Source organism: Stegostoma tigrinum, chromosome 9 (genome assembly GCF_030684315.1).
Source record: "Stegostoma tigrinum isolate sSteTig4 chromosome 9, sSteTig4.hap1, whole genome shotgun sequence".
Classification (NCBI taxonomy): domain Eukaryota; kingdom Metazoa; phylum Chordata; class Chondrichthyes; order Orectolobiformes; family Stegostomatidae; genus Stegostoma; species Stegostoma tigrinum.
In genome coordinates this window covers 74,750,676-74,775,582 of record NC_081362.1, presented here as the reverse complement: position 1 = coordinate 74,775,582, position 24,907 = coordinate 74,750,676, and the positions used below count along the sequence as shown (strand labels likewise).

The following is a 24,907-nucleotide window of genomic DNA, read 5'->3' as shown; positions in this document are numbered from 1 at the left end:
TAACAATAGCAAACACTGATAGCCCTGCTATTACTACTTTGTGCGAAATCCCAGTTGTTTTTATTAATTTTTCTTTGTTTTTCTGCTGTAGGCAGGAAACACTTCAAGGATATCTGTAAATGAACAAATCAACAACTTTTGCAAGCATAAATTGCACAGCAAGAAATCCACAAATACTTGCTGGAATAATTCAGTCTCACTTAACATATAATGTTGTCTCCAAACATTCTATGTAGAAGTCCTTAAATCTGCCTGTAAACTATGTTTCTATTTCCATAGTCTTCTATGCTGGAACTTCAGCATATTAAGAGAATTTAAAGTATGAAGATAATTCGTTTGAAGGGTTGCACAGCCAGTGAAGTGCGGTTCATCAAGAGTTAAAATTGTTTCTCATGTTAACATATAATTTGCATACACTTCATTGACTGATGTAAGCCAACTGGTAGGAATCAAAAGGCAAACTATTATTTAAATGACTGTAGAAAATGCAAAGCTCAGGGATCTCGATGTGTTTGTGCCTAAGACATAAAAACATAACATGCAAGTGCAGCAAGTGGTTAAGAAGGTAAATTGAATTTTAGCCATTATTGCAAGGGGTTCGAGTTTAAAAATAAGGAAGTCTTGTTACAGCTGTATAAGGTATTGATGGGGCCCCACCTGCAGAACTGTGCACACATTTGGGCTCGTATTTAAAAGGGAATCTATTGCCATTTGACGCAGTTCAAATGAAAATCACGAGGCTGATTCCTGGGATGAAGGTGGTGATTTATGATGAACAGCTAAACAGGTTCTGCTTTTATTCATTAAAATTTAGAAGAATGAAGGGTGATCTTTTTTGCATCATATAAGATTCCAAGGGGTCTTGACAGAGTAAATGTTGAGAAGATGTTACCACTAGTTTTAGTCTTATCAATGAAAAAGATGTTGTCTTATTAGGTAAGAAGAATTAGCCAGAGCAGGAGCAGTAAATTTTATCTCAGAAGACAGTATGAGACTGGAATGAGTTATAATGCAGCAAGATAGAGGGGTAGTGTCTAATTGAGCCTCCAAGGTCAGGTGGGACTGAAATTGCTCAAAACTCATTAGCTAAAGAATGTTAACAGTAGATATAAACACAAAACTTTACGTATAACTAACCTTATAGTAGAACTAATATTATGAATCTTATAGCAATTAGTAAGAACGAACTTCCTTTTGTATCTCCTGTGGGATTAGGACAGTGGTAAGTATAAGATTTTAAACAGAATTTGATAGGGATAGCATTGGATATAAAGAATAAGTGAATTTGAGCAGCCCTTAGAGATAAGCAAACCTGGGAAATGTCTGAAAAAGTGTAAAACTATTAACTTAGGAATATGAATTAATGGGATTCATTGTAAGATCCCAAGGCCTGATGACTACGATGTCTGGCAAACATCATGAGATCTTGGGGAACCTAGGGGTGTCCATCATTGATCGGGTGTTTCGCAGGATTAGATGTATAAATGAAAAGGGAAGGAACATCGAAAATGTTGCATTACTGCAACACAAAATGTGTAAAAGTGTTGTATCCCACTGGGGAGAGCAGAGCATCATTGACCTCACTTCTGATCTGAGCTGAATATTAAGAGGGCAATTGGACCACACATATAGGTGAGGCTCGGGAGTGATCTCTGGCCTCTCGCACACATTGGATAAAGAGGTTGAATAAAGATAGATTGTACTTCTGAACACAGATCCCGGGGCTGCTCTTTGACATCTCTCCCTGACAGTGAAATCTCCAAGTCCGGGACATAGTTACAGAAGAAGGGATGCTCATTTGAAGCCGTAATTCAAAGGAATTTCTTTTCCTTGGTTGGGGGAGGGTTAATGAATACCTGGAATTCTCTATCCTGGAAAGTTATGGAGTTTGGATCACTCAAAGTATTTAACCAGGAGGCAAACGGAATTTTGAAACATTGTAGAGTTGCGGAACATGATGAGCTGCAACAAAAGAAGAGATGAGGCCTGCAGCAAATTCAGCTTCTGAGGGAGGTTGTTGCAGCACTGAAGAAAGAACTAGAAGACCTCAGGTTCATCCGAGAGAATGAGAATTTTCTGGACAGGACCTTCAGCAAGATCACTACACCGAGGATACCTGAAGAGAGAAGGGGGATGTCGATGACAAAGGAAGACATGAATGAAGTACAAGAGACCCCAGGGGAAGCAACTATTGTAAACAGGCTGACTGTCTTGGAAACTGCCGAGACAGACGGCACTGCCAGTCCGAGAGGTGGACAGGTCTGTGAGTCAAAAATTGCTGTAGAGGCAGAGCCGAGAAGTCAGACATCACGGAGAGCTGTGGTAATAGGGGACTCCATTGTGAGAGGGACTGACAGGGGTTTCTGCGGCAACAGGCAAGATTTGAGGATGGTGTGTTGCCTTCCTGGTGCCAGCATCCAGGATGTCACTGATAGAGTGCAGAGAATCCTCGAGGGTGAAGGTGACGACCTAGAGGTGGTGGTGCATGTCGGCACTAATGACGTCGGGAAGAAAAGGAGGAGCATTATATAGCGGGACTTCAGAGAACTCGGAAGAAAGCTGAAAAGCAGGACTTCCAGGGTGGTTATCTCTGGTTTGCTTCCAGTTCCTCGGGCTGGAGAGGGCAGGAACAGAGAGATAATGGACCTGAATGTGTGGCTGAGGGACTGGTGTCGGAAGCAAGGATTTAAATTCTTGGATCACTGGGGTATGTTTTGGGGTAAGAATAAATTGTACAGGAGGGACGGTTTTCATCTTAATAATTGGGGGATCAGCTTTCTGCAGGCAGGTTTGCCACTGCAACACAGGTGTGTTTAAACTAAGTAATGGGAGGGAGGGGCCAAACTGGAAATTTAAGAATGAAGTTAAAGGGAAAGTAAGAATAAGAGAGGTTAAGAAGGACAACAGAATCAACAGAGCAGAAAACTCAAGAAGGGATCGTACAGTATGGCCAAGTGAAATAGGGATTGATAGGAAGGGTGAGGGGAGAAACAAATTAAAAATATTACATATGAATGCACGAAGCATAAGAAATAAGGTGGATGAGCTTGAGGCTCAGTTGGAAGTTGGCAAGTATGATGTTGTGGGGATAACTGAGACGTGGCTTCAACTGGACAGGGCCTGGGAAATGAATATTCAAGGCTATACGTGCTATCGAAAGAACAGACTGGTGTGCAGAGGGGGTGGGGTAGCCCTGTTGGTGAGGAATGATATTCGGTCCCTTGCGAGGGGGGACATAGAGTCAGGAGATGTAGAGTCAGTATGGATAGAGCTGAGAAATTCTAAGGGTAGAAAGACCCTAATGGGAGTTATCTACAGGCCCCCAAACAGTAGTCAGGAGGTAGGGTGCAGGTTGAATCAAGAGTTGAAATTTGCTTGTCACAAAGGTATCACTACAGTTGTTATGGGAGATTTCAACATGCGGGTAGACTGGGAGAATCAGGATGGTACTGGGCCCCAAGAAAGGGAGTTTGTAGAGTGCCTCCGAGATGGATTCTTAGAACAGCTTTTACTGGAGCCTACCAGGGAGGAGGCAATTCTGGATCTGGTGTTGTGCAATGAACCAGATTTGATCAAGGACCTCAAAGTAAAGGAGCCATTAGGAAGTATTGACCATAATATGATAAATTTTAATCTGCAGTTTGAGAGGGAGAAGGGAGAATCGGAAGTGTCAGTATTGCAGTTGAATAAAGGGAACTATGGAGCTATGAGGGAGGAGCTGGCCAAAGTTCAGTGGTTCAATACCCTAGCAGGGATGGCAGTGGAACAACAATGGCAGGTATTTCTGGATATAATGCAGAAGGTGCAGGATCAGTTCATTCCAAAGAGGAAGAAAGATCCTAAGGGGGGGGGGTGCAGCCGTGGCTGACGAGGGAAGTTAAGGACTGTATAAAAATAAAAGAGAACAAGTATTACATAGCAAAGATGAGTGGGAAGCTGGAGGACTGGGAAGCTTTTAAAGAGCAACAGCGGATAACTAAAAAGGCAATACACAGAGGAAAAAATGAGCTATGAAGGAAAACTGGCCAAAAATATAAAGGAGGATAGTAAAAGCTTTTTTAGGTATGTGAAAAGAAAAAAAAATGGTTACGACTAAAATTGGGCCCTTGAAGTCAGAAACGGGTGAATTTATTATAGGGAACAAGGAAATGGCAGATAAGTTGAATAGGTACTTTGGATCAGTCTTCACTAGGGAAGACACAATCATTCTCCCAGATGCAGTAGTGGCTGAAGGACCGAGGGTAATGGACGAACTGAAGGGTATTTATATTAGGCAGGAAATGGTGTTGGATAGACTGTTAGGTCTGAAGGCTGATAAGTCCCCGGGACCTGATGGTCTGCATCCCAGGGTACTTAAGGAGGTGTCTCTAGAAATTGTGGACGCATTGGTAATTATTTTCCAAGGTTCTATAGATTCAGGATCAGTTCCTGCGGATTGGAGGGTGGCAAATGTTGTCCCACTTTTCAAGAAAGGAGGGAGAGAGAAAACAGGAAATTACAGACCGGTTAGCCTGACATCAGTGGTGGGAAAGATGCTGGAGTCAATTATAAAAGATGAAATTACGACTCATTTGGATAGCAGTAACAGAATAGGTCAGAGTCACCATGGATTTACGAAGGGGAAATCGTGCTTGACTAATCTTCTGGAATTTTTTGAGGATGTATCTATGAAGATGGATAAGGGAGAGCCAGTGGATGTAGTGTACCTGGACTTTCAGAAAGCCTTTGATAAAGTCCCGCATAGGAGATTGATGAACAAAATTAGGGCACATGGTATTGGGGGCAAAATACTGAGTTTATTTGAAAATTGGCTAGCTGACAGGAAGCAAAGAGTAGTGATAAACGGGTCCCTTTCGGAATGGAAGGCAGTGACCAGTGGGGTACCACAAGGTTCGGTGCTGGGACTGCAGCTGTTTACAATATATATTAATGATATAGACGAAGGCATTAGAAGTAATATTAGCAAATTCGCTGGATGACACAAAGTTGGGTGGCAGTGTGAAATGTGAGGAGGATGTTATTAGAATACAAGGTGACTTGGACAGGCTAGGTGAGTGGATGGATGCATGGCAGATGCAGTTTAATGTGGATAAATGTGTTGTTATACACTTTGGTGGCAAGGACAGGAAGGCAGATTACTATCTCAATGGAGTTAAGTTAGGTAAAGGGGAAGCACAATGAGATCTAGGTGTTCTTGTACATCAGTCAATGAAAGCAAGCATGCAGGTACAGCAGGTAGTGAAGAAAGCTAATGGCATGCTGGCCTACATCACAAGAAGAATTGAGTATAGGAGCAAAGAGGTCCTTCTGCAGCTGTACAGGGCCCTGGTGAGACCGCACCTGGAGTATTGTGTGCAGTTTTGGTCTCCAAATTTGAGGAAGGGCATTCTTGCTATTGAGGGAGTGCAGCGTAGGTTCACAAGGTCAATTCCTGGAATGGCGGGACTGTCATATGTTGAAAGATTGGAGCGACTGGGCTTGTATACTCTTGAGTTTAGAAGGATGAGAGGGGATCTGATTGAGACGTATAAGATTATTAAGGGATTGGACACTGTGGAGGCAGGAAGCATGTTTCCGTTGATGGGTGAGTCCAGGACCAGAGGACACAGTTTAAAAATAAGGGGTAGGCCATTTAGAACAGAGTTGAGGAGAAACTTCTTCACCCAGAGAGTGGTGGATATATGGAATGCTCTGCCCCAGAAGGCAGTGGAGGCCAACTCTCTGGATGCTTTCAAGAAAGAGATAGACAGAGCTCTTAAAGATAGTGGAATCAAGGGTTATGGGGATAAGGCAGGAACAGGATACTGATTGTGGATGATCAGCCATGATCATAATGAATGGTGGTGCTGGCTCAAAGGGCTGAATGGCCTACTCCTGCACCTATTGTCTATTGTCAAATCAGGCTTTATTTTGTTGAACGACAGAGCAGACTCAATGAGTTGAGTGGCCAACTTCTGCCCTTATTTCTCATGTTCCTATGTTTTTTAAAACCAACAATGTAAATATGCAACAGATTTCAAAAACAAATCATTTGATTTCTATTTAGCAACAGGGTTACCTCCTGTAGTTGTTCTATTAAGAATTCTTCACTACGGTAATTGCAGTTTAACATGAACAGCTGAGTGAAGCTTTACACGAAGTAAGTAGAACCTTTTACATTAGTAGAGCACAAAAGACAGGCGTATAAACTGCTGATTAAAATTGGACTTTGGCTGAAATTAAGAGGTTTTAAATCAGTTATGTATTGGGTCAGTACATGCCTCAGAACTGTCCAAAATATTTGGCATGCTCAGTATATTGTAACAGCTGTCTTTGTAATTGATTACTCTGGTACTGACAGATTATCTAATATAGATATCTGTCTGTCCAAGTCAAGGGTGATTAGAATGGTGAGGACCACATTTTTAAAAACCTCTCTGATGAAGGTTCTAGGCCCGAAACATCAGCTTTTGTGCTCCTGAGATGCTGCTTGGCCTGCTGTGTTCATCCAGCTTCACGCTTTATTATCTTTAAAATTGTGTCACTATTTTAAAATAGGGAAACTTGACAACTGATTTGCATGCATCAAGGTCCCATAAACATCAGTTGGGAGAATGAGTCAACAGCAGTGGTTGAGGGATATCTATTCATAAGAACATAGGAGCAGGAGTTGGCCATTCAGCATATGAAGCCTGCCTTGCCATTCAGTACAATCACAGCTTATCGAACACTTCAGAGACGGACAGAACTGCCGATGCCGGAGTCAAAGATAACAGTGTGGATCTGGAGGAACACAGCAGGTAAAGCTGTCAGCTTTCCTGCTCCTCTGATGCTACCTGGCCTGCTGTGTTCCTCCAGCTCCAACGTGTTACCAAACACTTCACTGCCTTTTACCAACTCCAATCATATAAATAAAAACCTATCAATTTCTGCCTGAAACATACTCAAAGGCTAAGCCTCCACAGCTGTCTGTGACTGAGAATTCCAATTATCACAAACCTTTGTGGAAACAGACTCCTCACCTTGGACATGCATGTCTTCCCCTTTCATTTTAAATTGCACTCCCAGGTTCTAGACTCACCAACCATCTTACTGCACCTGTTCTGTCTATTTCTTTATATATTTTATAACCTTCAATTAGATCACCTCTCATTCCTTAAAACCATAGAGAATAGAGATTTATTTTTCCCAACCTCTCTTTGTACAACATTTCTGCCATCCCAGGTTCATGTCTGATGAGCCTCCATTGCACACAGTCTTTGTCAATAATATAGTATTCCAGATGCAATCTAACCAAGTCCTGTACATTTAAAGTAACCTTCACTATTCCTGCCCTCAAATCCTTGTGCAATAAAGGCTAACATTCCAATAGCCTTCCTAACAGCTTGCTACACCTGCATGTTAGCCTTCAAAGACTTATCACAGGAACACCTGGGTCTTTTTGTAAATCCACACTTTCCAATCTCTTATGTTGAAGGAACACACTGCACATCTGTCTGTCCAACCAAAGTGGATAACTTCACATTTTTCCACATTATATTCCATCTACCATGTTCATGTATATTCCCTAAGCCTGTCTAAATCCTCCTGAAGCTGCTTTATATCCTGCTCACAATGCAGATTCTCACTTAGCTTTGTATCATCTGCAAATTTGGAAATATTGCATTTGGCCCCCACTTTCAAATCATTGATCTATATTCTGAACAGCTTGAGTCAAAATACTGACCCTTGCAGTATCCCACTGGATGCTAGTGTTACAAAGCAAATCTTGACCCCCCCATTCCCCTTAGAACTAAAACTAAAACACCCAAAGAGGAGCACTTCATCCTATAACCTGTACAAAAAAATGTGAAGTGGTGTGACCTGTTTTTCAACAACTTCTGGTGGTTAAATAAAATAAATCCCTGACACTCACTTTACAATCAACAAGTAACAATTTATTTATCTAACTCTAACAGTGAACAAATTAACTGCACTATTAACCAACCAAATAACCCCAATCTAACTGCTAACTTCTCCCAAATAAAACAACATTCTAATAGTATGCAGTTCCAATAAATGTAAGTGCCACTTATATAAAATAATAAAAAAAATTTAGTCTTTCAAAATTACAGCCAGGTTATATCTTCTGAAATATTCTGTGCCTTCTCCATCAAATGTTCTGTCAGAAATGCCTTCCCCATTGACCGTTCTGTCAGGATATTAACTTGTTGTGCAGCAGTTACCTTTAACATTGAGATGGTGCTTTCTCTAAGACCAAGAGGAGTTTGTGAGAGCCAGCAATTCTCTCTTGTGAGCTAAGATGTGTTAATTCTGGTAGTTAGTTCTCCTGTCTTTGCCCAACTGCCCTCTCCTTTTATACCCTTGATGGCATATCAATTTCTTTCAATAGGATTGGTCCAATATTGCCAAAGCTATCAGGTTAAAATTTAATTGGTTTGTGGTACCTAAGTGCCTGATTCAAGTTGATTGTTTAGATTCAAAACCTTGTTGTCTTGATAAACCTGCAGCTGAGCCTGCTAACTGTATGGCCTTTTGATACAAATGTTTCAATTCGGGTGCTCTCTGTGATCTTGCAAACTTTGAAGCTGCTCACAGAAGTTCTTTTTAAACCACTAGTCATATAAAAAGCACATCAACTTTTAAAGGGACCAATCACTGCTTCCCACCCCAGCATTTTACAGACATCAAATTCTAACTGCCTGCCTCCCAATCCACAAGTACTCTACCCAATTTTGCAACACTGCAAGTGTGACAGTGACACATTTATTCCTACCCTCTGTTTTCTGTCTGGTCGCGAATGATTAATCCATATCAGTACATTTTCTCCTATCCCATGTGCTTTAGAATCACAGAATCATTGAATCATAGAATTCGTACAGTACAGTTAGAGGACATTCATCCCATCAAGTCTGTATTGACCCTCTGAAGAGCATCTCACACAGATCCACTCCTCTTAACCCCACATTAACCGTAGCTAATCTCTCTAGCCACACATTTCTGGACACCACAGGGCAATTTAACATGGCCAATCCATCTAAACCACATATCTTTGGACTATGGGAGGAAACCAGAGCACCTGGAGGAAACCCATGTTGACACAGGGAGAATGAATTAATTTTTATAACCATCCTTCTGTTGGACACTTTATCAAAAACGTTCTGAAAACCCAAATAGACTATGCCCATCAGTTCTCCTCCATCAATTTTGCACATCAAAGTTGACACACATGATTTTCCATTTGCAAATCTATGCAGATTGTGCCCAATCAGATCAGGAGTCTATTTTTCCCATCACTGACAACAGATTCACCTCTAAACCTTTAACCAGCTTGACTCCATGGTTGGTCTTGGTCTGCTGTGTTCATCCAGCCTCACATTTTATTATCTTGACTCCATGGTTCTTCTTTTCTATTCACCTGAAAGGGCCTCAGTTTAACATATCATCCAAAGGATAATACTTTTATCAGTATAATATTTGCTGAGGAACACACTGAATTGTCACCTTAGATTAGGTGATCTCGTCTCATAGTAAGGCTGAAGCACACAACCTGCTGACTCAGAAGCAAATGTGCTATCACTGAGCCAAGAATGCCAATAATTCAGCATGAAATGTGAGGTCAGCTTGCCTTTAACTAGTAGTTTTAAAACTCAACACAAGGTTAGACAAGGTAAGACGAACTGTGCATGAATTTAATGTTGTAAAAGTAGGATGACATGACAATATAACAGAATGCACTGCTTTTCAGTGATGATTTCTGCTTTCCATGAGCAACCGAATAATAAATTATTCCTGCATGTTTACATACAAAGATTACACTTCATGCTGTTTTGTTGAAATTATTATTGAAGACAATTAAGAGGTTATTGCCCTCAATGATGTTTTTTGGGAGGTTGAAAAAATATATTTATTTTTGAAATGGAAGTGCTTGTTTAAAAATGTTTAACAACATTTGTCATCATTACTGAAATTTTGGACATGGCCTATTACAATTGTGGCAACTCCTGCAGACAGACTTATGCCACATGAACATTAGTGATAGGATTTTATCGCAGGTACCTTATCCTAATTCCTCAACAAAAAAATTATAATTTGGAATAAAGATGTATTTCCTGATATTGACTTTGAATTTACTTTAAATTTCCTATTCTCTGTTCATGTCTTTTGCTCCAACTGCAAGGTTAGACTGACAGTGTTCTTGATTTATCTTTGAATGTCTAAATATTTTCAATATTGCAATGAAGCCACCCATCATCCTGCTTCTTTCTAGACTGGTAAACTTTGAGTTTAACAAAACCTTTTTTCCAGTTTATGCTGTCTACACTTCAGATGAGTCTTGTTCTTCCCAGTAACCCTTGCAATGTTTGCCTATCTCTTTTTGTGCAATGGTCACCAGAAAAGAATACACATTTTCCCAGAAGTTTGAATATCTTGGATCAGAATTGATCATAGAGATAGAATGAAAGCCTTCAAATGTGAGAAATCTAAAATTAAAACTTCAACTGGCGGCAACCTTCAGCAGGTCTCTAACAGAGAATAATATGTTAGCATTTTCAATGTAATCCTTCATCGGTTTGTGCTCAGTTCTGATGAACGCTCCTGTTACAAATGTTCACCTTTTTATTCCCTAGATACAGGGAGTTCTGCCAGACATTTCCATCATGTTGTGTTTACATTCACAGGTTCATTAGGTGAAATGGTCTTTCCTCATTACTTTCTTTTAATCTATAACTCCGAAACTACTTTACATCCACCCAGAGCCAATAAGAGATTCAACAAAAACTAAATTAAACAATATAAACAACAGCATGTGTAATTTCTAACTCAAATCTACTGTCTGAGCATGACACTGAGAAACAAATTGCTGAAGATGAACGACTTGTGAAATTGTGGTCTTCAGTCGTTTGTTTAATTTGTTTTGCGTGTACCACAAAAGCAGCTTCTATTTCTTGCTCTAGTTGTTTTCTTATGCGACAACTGGAAAATATCATCCAGATTTTCTACTTTCTGTAGATAACCTTCCCACCGGCTCATACTGTTCCTTTGAAGAGGAGGAATGTGGATGGTCATCTGTTACCTCAGAGGTGGATGAACCAAGTTGGAAATTGAAGCAAAGTCGGTCTGTCAACGAAGAAGAGAAAAACAACCTGTGTTATTCAGAAGGTATCTTATACCAAATGCTTTATTTTCTTCACTACTTAATCCTGTGATGATACGATGGATTTAAGAGTGTGTTTGTCCTGGTTTTCTTAATGAAAAGAGATTGAGACAGAGGTACCAAGGGTCTGCCTGAAGCCAACAAAGCTTGTTCGGCTTGGGTTTTTCTTTAAAGTTTGGAACTATAGAAGCAGCTTGAATTTGTGGGGTTAAGCTCCCACAGAATGAGAATTTTTGGTTTTAGCTTTCTGCAGTTGCTGGGGTCTTGAAGCTGGATATAGAAGCTCTTATTCCGCTCTCTGTTACAGTTATAAACTGGGATTTTCTTCCTGCTGCTAAAATTTGCCTTTGCTAATGGTGAGTTTATGGAATGTTATGATATTGGAACAGCTAGTTAGTTGTTGCTAATATACATTATTTTGTTATGAATTTTGATAGCGATACAAAGAAGCCATTTCTTTTATTCTTATTTTGTTTGTGTTTTAACTGTAGTGTAAAAATAAAGTTTGTTATGCTTAAAATTGAGTAATTTGACCAATCGAATTGCATCTAGAATGCAGCACCTTACACTTATCTTTAAAATAAGAAAAAGTGGAGTCCAAGCTATCTTTTAAATATGTTTTTGAGGTGGTTTGGTCTGATCCATAACAACCCAATAGCTTTTCATTGAGTAGTTTAGCCTGTGTCCTGCTGCATTCTGGATTTGAAAATAAAATATCATACTGTTCAGAGTTTTAATGCTGATTCTTAACAAGGGATATGCATTTTATTAGTAGTCATTGAATTTGCACAGACAGACGTATCGTGGCATAATAGATAGTATCCTTGGCCTTCAAACCAAAGGCTCCAGGTTTGAATTCCAGTCCAGGAGTTGATGGCCACAGAAGGTGTGTCAAAACATGGCCAAACATGTGATTATCGACCTGTAAATTCTTCTACTGTGTTTATTACAGGCAGTAAGAGTAGGAGGGTCCTGTGATCCTGATCAGCCATGCTTGATGCGGAACTGCTGAAGGTCTGCATCTCTATAGATACACTCTTGGCCTGAACTTTCTATTGTCTGGAGGGCTCTGTTTCAGACAATGCCTCCCTCAGCACCAGGACGGGAGTGGACACAATTAGAACCTGTCTCTCCTTAGCCTGGATTATGTCGAACACCCAATGTGCCAGATCAAAAGGAGGCGTAATAGCTCTTGGCTCAACTGGTGGCCAAAAATATGCAGATAAAATGGATAAAATGTACCTGCATTTCTTGCTCCTCAACACTAAGAAGCCTTTTCAACCCAGCCAACTCCCCGACCAACTCCCTGAAAGAGTTTGCTAGTCTTGCCAAACATTCATTCCCATCTTCAAATCATTCTCTGTACCCCACCTTGTCCTTTTCCTTCCTTTGCCAATCCCTCACTTCCCTCTATTTTTCTTGATCTATTCTTGCCATCTACTTCCTTACTCTATCCCTTCCTCTTTCTGTTACCATCCTCCTCCTCATACCTACAATTTAGCCTATCCTTCTTTGCCAATCTTCTTTTGCTATTCCCTGCATCATCACTTTCTCTTGCTTTCTTGCTTGGTCTCTCTTCATTCCCTTTTCCATTGTTCCCTCTCTCCCATCTCCAATCTGCATCCTGTTTCTTCTACTAGTCCATTATATCTTCATCTTGATTTGCCTCCTAACGTTACAAGATCTTTATATTTCATTTTCATTCTCCAGGTGTAACACAACAGGTCACATGTATCTTGAAAGTCACTTGTCACCATCCTACGCTCCAGTGAAAAAACTCCCAGCCTATCCTCATAACTCAAATATTCCATTCCCAAAAACATCCCATTAAACCTGTCCTGAACCCTCTCCAATTTAAAATATCTTTCCTATTAACAGTAACCAAAACTACACTCAGTAATTGAGAAGTGGCCCCACCAAAGTCCTGTACAACCTCAAGATAATGTCCCAATTGCTACACTCAAAGGTCAGAGCAATGAAGGCAAGAGTTCTAAACACCTTCTTACCTACCCTGTCTATACGTCATGCAAATTTCAAAGGATTATGTATCTGAACCCCCAGGTCCCTCTGTTCGACAACACTACCCAAGGCCCTACATTTAATGATATATGGCCTGCCTTTATTTGTTTTACCAAATGCAGTACTTCGCATTTATCCAAATTAAATTTCATCTGCCACTCTACAGTTCATTGACCCAATTGATCCAGATCTCTTTGTAATCTTAGATAACCTGCTTCATTGTCCACTATACCACCAATCTTGGTGTCATTCGCAAACTTATGAACCATTGCTTCTATGTTCTCATTTAAATCATTTTTATAAATGACAAACAGAAGTGGACACAGCACCAATCCCACTGGTCACAGGTTTCCAGTACAAACAATAACCCTCCACTATCATTCTCTGGCTACTGACATTTCACCAATTTTGTATCCAATTGGCCCGCTCACCCTGAATCATGTGACCTAACATTACTCATATTGGTCTGCCATGTGGAGCTTTGTCAGAGGCTTTTCTAACGTTCCATTAAACAATGCCTACCACTCTGCCCTCATCAATCTTCTTTGTTACTTTCTCAAAAAACTCAATCAAGTTTATGAGACACAATTTCCCCACAAAAAAAGTGCTGAGTAAACCTGATTATTCCTTGCCTCTCCACATGCGTATAAATCATACCTTTCAGAATCATTTCCAACATGTTACCCACTGCTGACATCAGATTCACAGGTTTACAGTTCCCAGGCTTCTCCTTACATCCCTTCTTAAACAAAGGCACAACATTATCCGTTCTCCAGTCAACTCACACCTCACCCATAGTTATACATGATACAAATATTTCTGCAATGGGCTCCACAATTTCCTCCCTAGCTTCTCACAGAATCCAGGGATATGCTAAATTAAGTCCAGGAGATTTATCCAACTTTATATTTTCTAAGAACCTAGCACTTCCTCTTCTGTGATGCGAACTGTTTTCAAAATATTAATATTTATTTCCCTGAGTTGCCTGGCTTCCATTTCTTTCTCCACAGTAAAAACTGGCACAAAATATTAATTTAATATCTCTCCCATCTCCTGAGGTTCAGCACAAAGATGATCTGTTTGATCTTTAAGGGGCCCTACTCTCTTTCTAGTTGCTCTCTCACTCTTAATGCACTTGTGGAATCTCTTTGGATTATCCTTAGCCTGATTTTCCAAGGCTGTCTCCCTTTGCCTTCTTGATCTCCCTCTTAAGAATACCACTACGCAGTTAATAATGTGCAAGAAATTCATTTGATACCTGTTGCCTATACCTAATATATGCTTTTTTTTATTCCTGACTAGAACCTCAATATCTTTATTTGTCCATTGTTCTCTAATCCTACCAGCCTTATCTTTCACTCTAATAGGAAAGTTATACCTCTGAACTCTTGTAATCTCACTTTTGAAAGCATCCTAACTATCGGATCTCCCTTTATCTGCAAACAGTCTACTCCAATCAATTTTTGGAAGCTCTTGACTCATATCATTAAAATTTGCCTTACTCCAACTAAAATCTTTAATTTTTATAGAAGTCTTATCTTTTTCCATAACTATTTTAAAGCAGATAGAATTAAGATCACTTGACCGAAAGTGTTCCCCTGCTATCACTTCAGTCACTTGTTCTGCCTTATTACCCAAGAAAAGACCAAGTTTTGCTCCTTCTCTAATAGAAACATTGAAAGATTGATAAAGAAAATGTTCATGGACATATTTAACAAATTCTTCACCATCCAAACCTTTAACACTGTGGATACTTTCAGCCATTGTTTGGAAAATTAAAATCACCTACTGTTACAACTTTATTATTTTTACATATATTTAAGACCTCTCTGCATTCTTCAGTTTTCCTCTGACTGTTGAGGGGTCCACATTACAATCCCAATGAGTTGATCTTTCCTTTTTTTATTTATACTTTCAACATGTATTTTCATGGGATGATTTTTTGGAACTACCTTCTCTTGTTATAGTGGTTACCTTTTCTTTCATCAAAAAGACTAGTCCCCCTTCTCTTTTGCCTCTCTTTGTACCCTTCCTATACCATCTGAAACCCGGCACATTGAGCTGCCAGTCCTGTCCATCGTCAACCAAATTTCTATAATAGCTATGACATCTCAATCCCATGTTCCTAAACATGCCCTGAGTTCATCAGCCTTACTCTTTGCATTGGTGCATCTGCAGCTGGCATATTGGTAAGTATGAGGTCAAGTACATTTTTCTCTCGCTGGCTGTCTGAGTAGTAACCAACTTCTCATTGTCCCCAAGCCTTTGATTGTCGATCTGTCTCTCTGCCAATCCAGCTTTCAGCCTCTTCTCTGATCTACAAGCTAACTTCCACCCATAAGACCCAAATTCTATTATCTCTGACTGACCCTGTTCCCTGCATCTCATCCTCTCCTCATCACCAATGTCTGCCTCTAGTTCAAGTTCAGATTGCTGAGCTCTCTTGCTCCTTCTCATCTTGGCATCTCTCCTCCCTTCCTTCCAATTTTGGCCTCTTCCTGTCTTCCAAGCATCCACTAATTCCTGGAAAAATCCTGTTAGGATTCTCAACTTCATACCTTTGGTCCCCCCTCATTTTCATCCATTTCATTTCATTCAGCTCCTGGGTGAGAAAATCGGGTAAGAACTCTTACTGGGGGCCTACTGTTAACCATTTTCAGCCTTACTGAAGCTTCCCTACCTTCAGAAACTTGGTGGACTCTGTGGTTCAGGTAGAGAAACGCAGAAGCAAATCAGAGCTGTTGCAGAGGAACCTCTGATGCAAAACTACATAGACAGTGAAAAGCATTAATGTGAACATTTAATTTCTAGTTCTAAACCTCATCAAAAAAATGTGATGAAGATATGACTACAAGAAAACGCATGTGCTAGCTAGGATGTATATTTTGGGAACTGCTGTCAAATAATTTTGATGACTTTCTGCAATGTATCAAGGAAACTAAAAGCACTCCCTGTAGCGTTACTGGGTTTTAACTTTATGGGTGTGTGCTGATCCAGCAGGACTCCTTGTCATGGATAATTTGAATAATATCGCAACCGTTTCCATCTGTAAGCATGTTTCATTGTCTGAGGAATTGTGCATCCAGCTAAATAAAGCATTCACCAGTGACTAGACTCACTTATGACATTTTTAGAGGGAAAGGTTGTTAACAAAACAGCTGACAATAGTTGAACCTAGGAATATGCCTTCCGGAACTTGCAGAGAGATATTCCAAGAGAAACGTTCCAACTACCAGAGAGATAACAAGGTATAGAGCTGGATGAACACTGCAGGCCAAGCAGCATCAGAGGAGCAGGAAGGCTAGTTCCACCTACCATAACTGTTTCCTTTGTGCCACGATTGACACCAGCCGCAGGAGAACTGACCCCACCCACTGGGCCTATTAACATCAGTTTTACCGAAGTCTGTTGGCGCTACGCTCTGTATTTTTATCAATCTTTCCAGAATGAAGTGGATGCTCCTTTCGGAAAAAATTGGGCCCATTCCAAATGATGCAGGCAGCAAGTAAAGTTTGCCCAAGTCCTCAAGGTTTTTTGAGATTACCATCACTTAAAGCTTCCCTACACCTGAGAAAATTTGGTGTATTCTGGCTGTAACTGGTAGAGGAAGTAACTGGGGAAAAGTGACTCTGCTGTTGAAGAGTAAAGAGATAGAGCCAGGGAGATACATTTTGTGATGCAGCATTCAAATCCTTAGTGCCAGAAGTTTTCAGGAGGAGACGGGTCCACTTCCCGTAAGGAAAGAACTTCACAACAAAGCTACAAAGATTGATGTTAACAGTATCGCCCCAATGATGGAGGTACTGCCACAAGAAGTTTAATGATCTTACATGAGTCACGATTGAAAGGGAAATGAACTCCAAATGTATCCTGAAGAAGGGTCACCAAGCCCAAAACTTTAACTCTGATTTCTCTCTGCAGATTCTGCCGGGCCTGCTGAGGTTTTCCAGCAGCTTCTGTTTGTGTTCCATATGCCATATGTTCAACATGCATCTACAAACTTCACACTTTGCTCAATGTATCACTCCCCATCGCTATATTGCAGATAATCTCTATTGCCTGCCTCACATCCAAACCTTCACCTCATCTTCCCACACTTTGCAGTGTCCAGGCCTCACACCCCCACCTCACACCTCACACACACTGCGAGATATTGAACCACGACAGGTACATCACCCAAACAAATTGCTCCACATTGACTGACACCGTCTCATTTTTTTACAGTGCAAGTTGGGACATAACTGAAGAGAGCAACATCTGTTTGCCAGTCGTTACTCACATGGAGGGGAGCAGGGAGGTGGTCACCAAAAGCAGCGTGACTGTCACAGAAGCTGTGGCCAGTAGCAACAGCTGAGACTATAGAATATGGCAGGATATTCCTGCCTAAGCTTCCTCCTGACAGTCCTCTTCTCCCTTGCTCCACAATTCTGAGAAGCAGCATGCAGCCATTACTCCATTCTCATTTCCCTCTCCACAGTGTTGACCTTGTACCTTTCTCCTTGTAGAGGCACAAGAGTTGCTACCTGACCAGGCAGCACAGAAGGAGCTCCTCCACAAATGGTGTGCTAATGGGAACATTACTTAAGCCATTCAAGATATTTCTTGTAACAGCATGACTCTCACTGGATGTATGCTGTAATCTGGCTGAGAATGGAGTAATGAGCTAGTGTTAAGAGGAAGGCATTCCCTTTTGGATCAGCACCCAGTCTCTTGTTGACAAACAAGATTGTGGCAATTAGTGGGTTGGTACAGAATAAAAGCATTAGACAGGATAATGTGCAATCACCCCCACACTATCTAGACCGTGGTTCAACAACAACTCTTCTTTTAATTCATTCATGCAATGTAGGCATCACTTGCTTGGTCAGCATTTATTGCTTGTCCCAAGTTGACCTTGGGAAGTTGGTTGTGAGCTGCCCTCTAAAGCTACTGCAGACCTTTTGTATTGAGTAGACCCACAATGCTGTTCTGAAAGGAGTTCCAGGATTTTGATGCAGCATCACTGAAGGAAAGGTTATGTATTTCCAAGACTGTACGCTCCTTTAACGAGTAGTAATCTTTATGACTGTGGCAAATCTCAGCATTGAGGTGCAGCACTCACTAAGGCTGATGAATAGTTATGGTTAGAGGTATCCTGCACCCCACAGGGAAGCCCACTATCCTAACAATGTCATATGTGCACTCCACCTGCTTCTCTCTGTTCAGAAAAAAACACATTGAACTTTCTACACTGAGATAAAGAGCTTCTATCACCTCCCTGATGCAGCAGTGGACAGCGAACTAGGTATCAGATATAATGCCTATAATAGTCTCTCAAATAAATTGAGAGCCTCAGTGTCCTTCATAGCAATTGGTAGTGCCATCCTCACCCTACGTTGAGACAGCAGATCAAAATCCAAGACAGAGCACTGCCTTCATAAAAGACACATATCACACTAACTGCTAAAATAGTATCAGAGATAATGGGAACTGCAGATGCTGGAGAATTCCAAGATAATAAAATGTGAGGCTGGATGAACACAGCAGGCCCAGCAGCATCTCAGGAGCACAAAAGCTGACGTTTCGGGCCTAGACCCTTCATCAGAGAGGGGGATGGTGAGAGGGAACTGGAATAAATAGGGAGAGAGGGGGAGGCGGACCGAAGATGGAGAGTAAAGAAGATAGGTGGAAAGAGTATAGGTGGGGAGGTAGGGAGGGGAAGACGGACAGGTCAAGGAGGTGGGATGAAGTTAGTAGGTAGATGGGGGTGCAGCTTGGGGTGGGAGGAAGGGATGGGTGAGAGGAAGAACCGGTTAGGGAGGCAGAGACAGGTTGGACTGGTTTTGGGATGCAGTGGGTGGGGGGGAAGAGCTGGGCTGGTTGTGTGGTGCAGTGGGGGGAGGGGACGAACTGGGCTTGTTTAGGGATGCAGTAGGGGAAGGGGAGATTTTGAAACTGGTGAAGTCCACATTGATACCATTAGGCTGCAGGGTTCCCAGGCGGAATATGAGTTGCTGTTCCTGCAACCTTCGGGTGGCATCATTGTGGCAGTGCAGGAGGCCCATGATGGACATGTCATCAAGAGAATGGGAGGGGGAGTGGAAATGGTTTGCGACTGGGAGGTGCAGTTGTTTGTTGTGAACCGAGCGGAGGTGTTCTGCAAAGCGGTCTCCAAGCCTCCGCTTGGTTTCCCCAATGTAGAGGAAGCCACACCGGGTACAGTGGATGCAGTATACCACATTGTCAGATGTGCAGGTGAACCTCTGTTTAATGTGGAATGTCATCTTGGGGCCTGGGATAGGGGTGAGGGAGGAGGTGTGGGGGCAAGTGTAGCATTTCCTGCGGTTGCGGGGGAAGGTGCCAGGTGTGGTGGGGTTGGAGGGCAGTGTGGAGCGAACAAGGGAGTCACGGAGAGAGTGGTCTCTCCGGAAAGCAGACAGGGGTGGGGATGGAAAAATGTCTTGGGTGGTGGGGTCGGATTGTAAATGGCGGAAGTGTCGGAGGATGAGGCGTTGTATCCGGAGGTTGGTAGGGTGGTGTGTGAGAACGAGGGGGATCCTCTTTGGGCGGTTGTGGCGGGGGCGGGGTGTGAGGGATGTGTTGCGGGAAATACGGGAGACGCGGTCAAGGGCGTTCTCGAGTCCCTCTTCCGCACCTACACAGGCCCCAAACCCCACCTCTTCCTCCGGTACATTGATGACTGTATCAGCACCGCCTCTTGTTCTCCAGAGGAGCTCGAACAGTTCATCCTCTTCACCAACACCTTCCACCCCAACCTTCAGTTCACCTGGGCCATCTCCAGCACATCTCTCACCTTCCTGGACCTCTCAGTCTCAATCTCAGGCAACCAGCTTGTAACTGATGTCCATTTCAAGCCCACCGACTCCCACAGCTACCTAGAATACACCTCCTCCCACCCACCCTCCTGCAAAAATTCCATCCCCTATTCCCAATTCCTCTGCCTCCGCCGCATCTGCTCCCACGATAAGACATTCCACTCCCGCACATCCCTAATGTCCAAGTTCTTCAAGGGCCGCAACTTTCCCCCGACAGTGATCGAGAACGCCCTTGACCGCATCTCCCGTATTTCCTGCAACACATCCCTCACACCCCGCCCCCGCCACAACCGCCCAAAGAGGATCCCCCTCGTTCTCACACACCACCCTCCCATTCTCTAGATGACATGTCCATCATGGGCCTCCTGCAGTGCCACAACGATGCCACCCGAAGGTTGCAGGAACAGCAACTCATATTCCGCCTGGGAACCCTGCAGCCTAATGGTATCAATGTGGACTTCACCAGTTTCAAAATCTCCCCTTCCCCTACTGCATCCCTAAACAAGCCCAGTTCGTCCCCTCCCCCCACTGCACCACACAACCAGCCCAGCTCTTCCCCCCCACCCACTGCATCCCAAAACCAGTCCAACCTGTCTCTGCCTCCCTAACCGGTTCTTCCTCTCACCCATCCCTTCCTCCCACCCCAAGCCGCACCCCCATCTACCTACTAATCTCATCCCACCTCCTTGACCTGTCCGTCTTCCCTGGACTGACCTATCCCCTCCCTACCTCCCCACCTATACTCTCTCCACCTATCTTCTTTACTCTCCATCTTCGGTCCGCCTCCCCCTCTCTCCCTATTTATTCCAGTTCCCTCTCCCCATCACCCTCTCTGATGAAGGTTCTAGGCCCGAAATGTCAGCTTTTGTGCTCCTGAGATGCTGCTTGGCCTGCTGTGTTCATCCAGCCTCACATTTTATTATCTCACACTAACTGCTTCTAGCTTTGGTGGACTCTAGAGAATTGTGCGCTAATGTTTGAGGCCTCCTGCTGAGAGTTCTTCTTCCCCTCTACTCCCCCCACCCCCCACCACCCACCTACCTCTGCAATCAGCTTGAACTCTTTCTTGCTGCCTCTGTACCATCTGTCTCTGTGTCAGACTGCAACCCAGTGAAGATCAGTGCCAGAAAACCCGTGACTAGGAGCAAGTGGTGTGTGTAGGTACAACCAATAACTACAATGTGAGGGACCATTGCCTGCATTTCCCACTAGAATGATAGAAAGTCATAGAGCATTATAGCCTAGAAACAGGCCCTTTGGCCCATCATGTCGAAGTTGACCAAAGAACAGCAGACTGTGTGAAGCTTATTTACCTGCAGCTGGTCCAAAGTCTACTGTGCCCCAGCATTTTAAGTATTCATCCAGAATACTCCACCACCGCCTCAATCAGCACATTCCAAATAGCTCTTTGTGCTTGTTATTTCTCAGACCTCTTCTGGACCACTTGCTCCTCACCTTAAATTTATGCCCTCTGGTCTAATATTACCCAACTCATCAAAATGCCCAGTACTGCCACAATCTTAATACTGCTGTAAAAAGTTTCAATAATATACGAGAATGTTGTAGCTTCTGCCTTGTGACAGAATTGGATGAGAAATCTGGCATGGCCCATCCTGACCTCAGGAGCATCTCACTGTACAGAAACATAGAGTCTCTGTTATATTTCTGTCTCCCAACAGGATGAGTGTCCCAATGGCAGCAATGAGTCGCTAATAAAAAGAGATTATAGCTTATTAAACACATTATTGATTCAGCAACACACCTTATTAATATTTCAAAAGGAGCTAAATATGCTAAACATTGAAAATTCTTGACCTGGAAATTGGAGTGGATACCTAATGACTTCAGCTCACTATTTGCTCCATGCTTGACACAGGACATAGTCCATGGGCTTTGGCCACATACACCCTCCTTCCACAGACATTGGCATTTGACATTTGCCTCCAAAAATCCTCATGGTACATTTTTCACTTGCATGATGCTCCTACTCTTCAATGCTGCACCTCAGGCTGCACCTGTAATCGTAATGCTGTAACAAGGACAGTGTATGTTCAGGCACATGCACCCAACTCACGGACTGGGCCAGGCTGCATCTCCAGCCTCTTCACTCACTGTCACAGCACTCACTTACTCTGAGCCTGCGTGGATGTTCACAGCATCCCTACCTTGCATTGCCTTTTTGGACTTTGCCGGGCATATATTACTTATAGGTTGCATTTCCACTCAGCATAGGCACAAAGCCAGGAAGTTTGTCATTGTCATCAGCAGGCCTCAGTCAAATCAAGGGAGTTAGCCCTTATTCAAAGGGCCCCAACACAGGAAATGAAGGGCAGTTCTGATACTAGCCTATGGGCTTGCGCACGATCAGTCCGCTGCAAGGGTGATCAGATTCAGGATGCTCTGCACATGAGGAGCAAGGAGCTGAATATTGGGCAGCCTACCAGGCCTCTTGACTATTTCTGTCCTTTTGTGGCCATTTTCTTTTCTGTAATGGAGGCCAGTGCCATGTTCTACATTGGTGGTCCCACAAGAGGATATCCCACATCCTCATCTGCCAGGATCTCCAGGTCCCTGCACATAACAAAGGGTGCCCGCTTTCCCCTGTCTGCTGTGTCCCTGGCAAATGCCAGGAAGATTGTAAATCAGTTCCAATCTAATAGTACTTGTTCTTCTAAAAATTGGGCTTTTAAAGGTGATGCAGGCACAAGGGTCTTTCAGCACGTATCAGGTGAGTGGCACGTTGTTCCAGGAATGGCATGTGGAAATATGGGGCTAGAGTCAGTTATGAGAAATGCTATTGTAAATGGGTTGGTGTACATTGAAACAAGTTTGGTAAGATATTACACAAGATTTTGCTAAGCCCTCCTAAAATCTTGACACGGCTCACAGTTAGCCAAAACAAGCAAGAATCAGCCAACTGATGCCAATGAAGAGTCTTGGTAGAAGATGAAGCATGAAATTGCATCTTACCATTCTGCGGCTCGGTGTATTGAATTTGCAAGCTGATTATGTCCTGCACATCCAATACTGACATCCAATTCCTCACATCTCACCTTTTGCCATTAACATCTGCTCTCAGTTGGGAGAGCAGCAGAATGTGCCCCAGAGTAATCCAGTTTCCAGTGGAATGGCATACTGAGTTTAACTAATAGGCAATATGTACTATGTTATTTGTTGATGTGCTTGTGTTTTTCAATCACGATTGGATGAAAGATGATGTCAACATCAATCAGGACTGAGAATCAATCCACTCTAGAGCTTTGTAAAATCAGTACTGCCGGGTCACCATGACCTTGTACTCATCATATTCATTGTAAGTATTACAGGCAGCGTATTCTTATTTCAAGGAACAGAAAATCAATCATATTGATATTGCTCTGGTGCATAACCTACTTGTGATTAGAGTCAATTGAAGTACTTTATTGATGAATGATTCTGTTGCTAAAATTGGAATTTTTTTTGTATCCTATACTAAGTAAACCTTTTCACAGCTATCCGTACAGGTTCACCAAAATTTAAATCACTATTTTGTTGATTAAACTGATAACTGATTTTTGGCAGTAGCTCATCCTCAATTGTGTGAGATAGTACTCCTGCCACCTGTCGTACACTTCTTGTTCAACATCCTAATTTACAAAATTTGTTCTGTTATTGGCCTGTCCCCCACTTTCCAGATGGCCAATTACATCTTTGAACCATTATCTTTCCTTCTTGTCTTTAAGCTTCTGAACCCTCAGCATTTTTTTTTATTATTTTATATTGTTCTTTGTCATATGCTCCATAACTTTAAGTGGTATAAGGAAGGCCGATCCCATCTTAGAATATTGAAGTCAGATGAAACCCTAAAAGTGACTCCATGCTTTTGTAAATTTCAAAGCCAGTTGAAGCAAAATACTGCAGATGCTCAAAATAAGAAATAAAAACAAAGTACTGGAGAAATTTAGCAGGTCTGGCAGCATCTACAGAGAGAGAAACAAAGTCAACATTTCAAATCTAATGTGATTGCTCTTCAGAACTGAATGGGGCTGGTAAATAATTTTTTGTAGTGTTTTTATCAGGGTAGGAGAATGTGGAGTAGGACTGAGTGGAACAGATTGCAAGAATGACTAGAGAAAGTTACAAGAGGAGTGTTGATGGTGATAAAGGAGAATGGACATCTGAAATAGGTATAATAGAAAGCGTATTAAAGAGAAAATAGGCTAGTTCTGCTGCCAATAGACTTGCTTTGGCGTTTGAAAATCTCAGTGTAAATGTTGTGACGAAAGATGTCTGATTTTTACATACATATGAATGTAGATAGATTTTTTATAGCGATTAAATTTCAAAATAGTGGCATATAAGTGTTGGTTAATTTTGTAAAAGATTTTTAAAAATAACTAGTTTAATCAGTCCTTCGACAACAATAATCTGATCAAGAATAAATCAGAGAGCAGGGAATCCCTGAAATGTGAGGAGAAGGCTGCTAGCTCTGTGTTGGCTTTATGACACAGAATCGAGGGTTTGTTTTTGTTCAGAGTGATCAAGGATTTATTTTCGCTTAGAAAAACTCAGAGATTGGAGTTTTGGAGTAGACCTGGCCAGGGTCAGGAGTGTGTTATAATTTCTCTCCCAGAATAGATTTTATACTAATAACAGAATAAGTTACATTGACAGACAGTTAATTTGTGTAACCTTAAGACCACGAGTGTTTAGTTCGAAATCTGCAGCATATTGAAAGTGGAGGAAGTCTAAGCTCTAAGGTTTGTGAGTGAGCATGCAAAAGTGTTTCACAGTTCACAGGAAAGAACTGGAAATGATCAGTTGAATTTTAAAGATTTGAGACAGACAGCTACTTTCTCTGCATTTGATGCTGTATAGTCATGATGGTGGGGAATAGGTGAAAATTTTGTTTTGCAGTGTATTTTAATATTTTCCTATAATGCATTCTGTATTTAGC

General features: G+C 42.1%; 1 protein-coding gene across 2 annotated transcripts in view; it reads left to right on the top strand.

The window, feature by feature from the left end:
* LOC125455175 (ALK tyrosine kinase receptor-like) overlaps nucleotides 1–24,907 on the top strand; it is a 977,528-nt gene that overhangs the window by 645,358 nt on the left and 307,263 nt on the right. For both annotated transcript variants that reach the window (XM_048536890.2, XM_059648635.1), the window contains exon 7: nucleotides 10,993–11,142. In XM_048536890.2, the coding sequence (XP_048392847.1) occupies nucleotides 10,993–11,142 (150 nt within the window). The remainder of the gene's footprint in view (nucleotides 1–10,992; nucleotides 11,143–24,907) is intronic.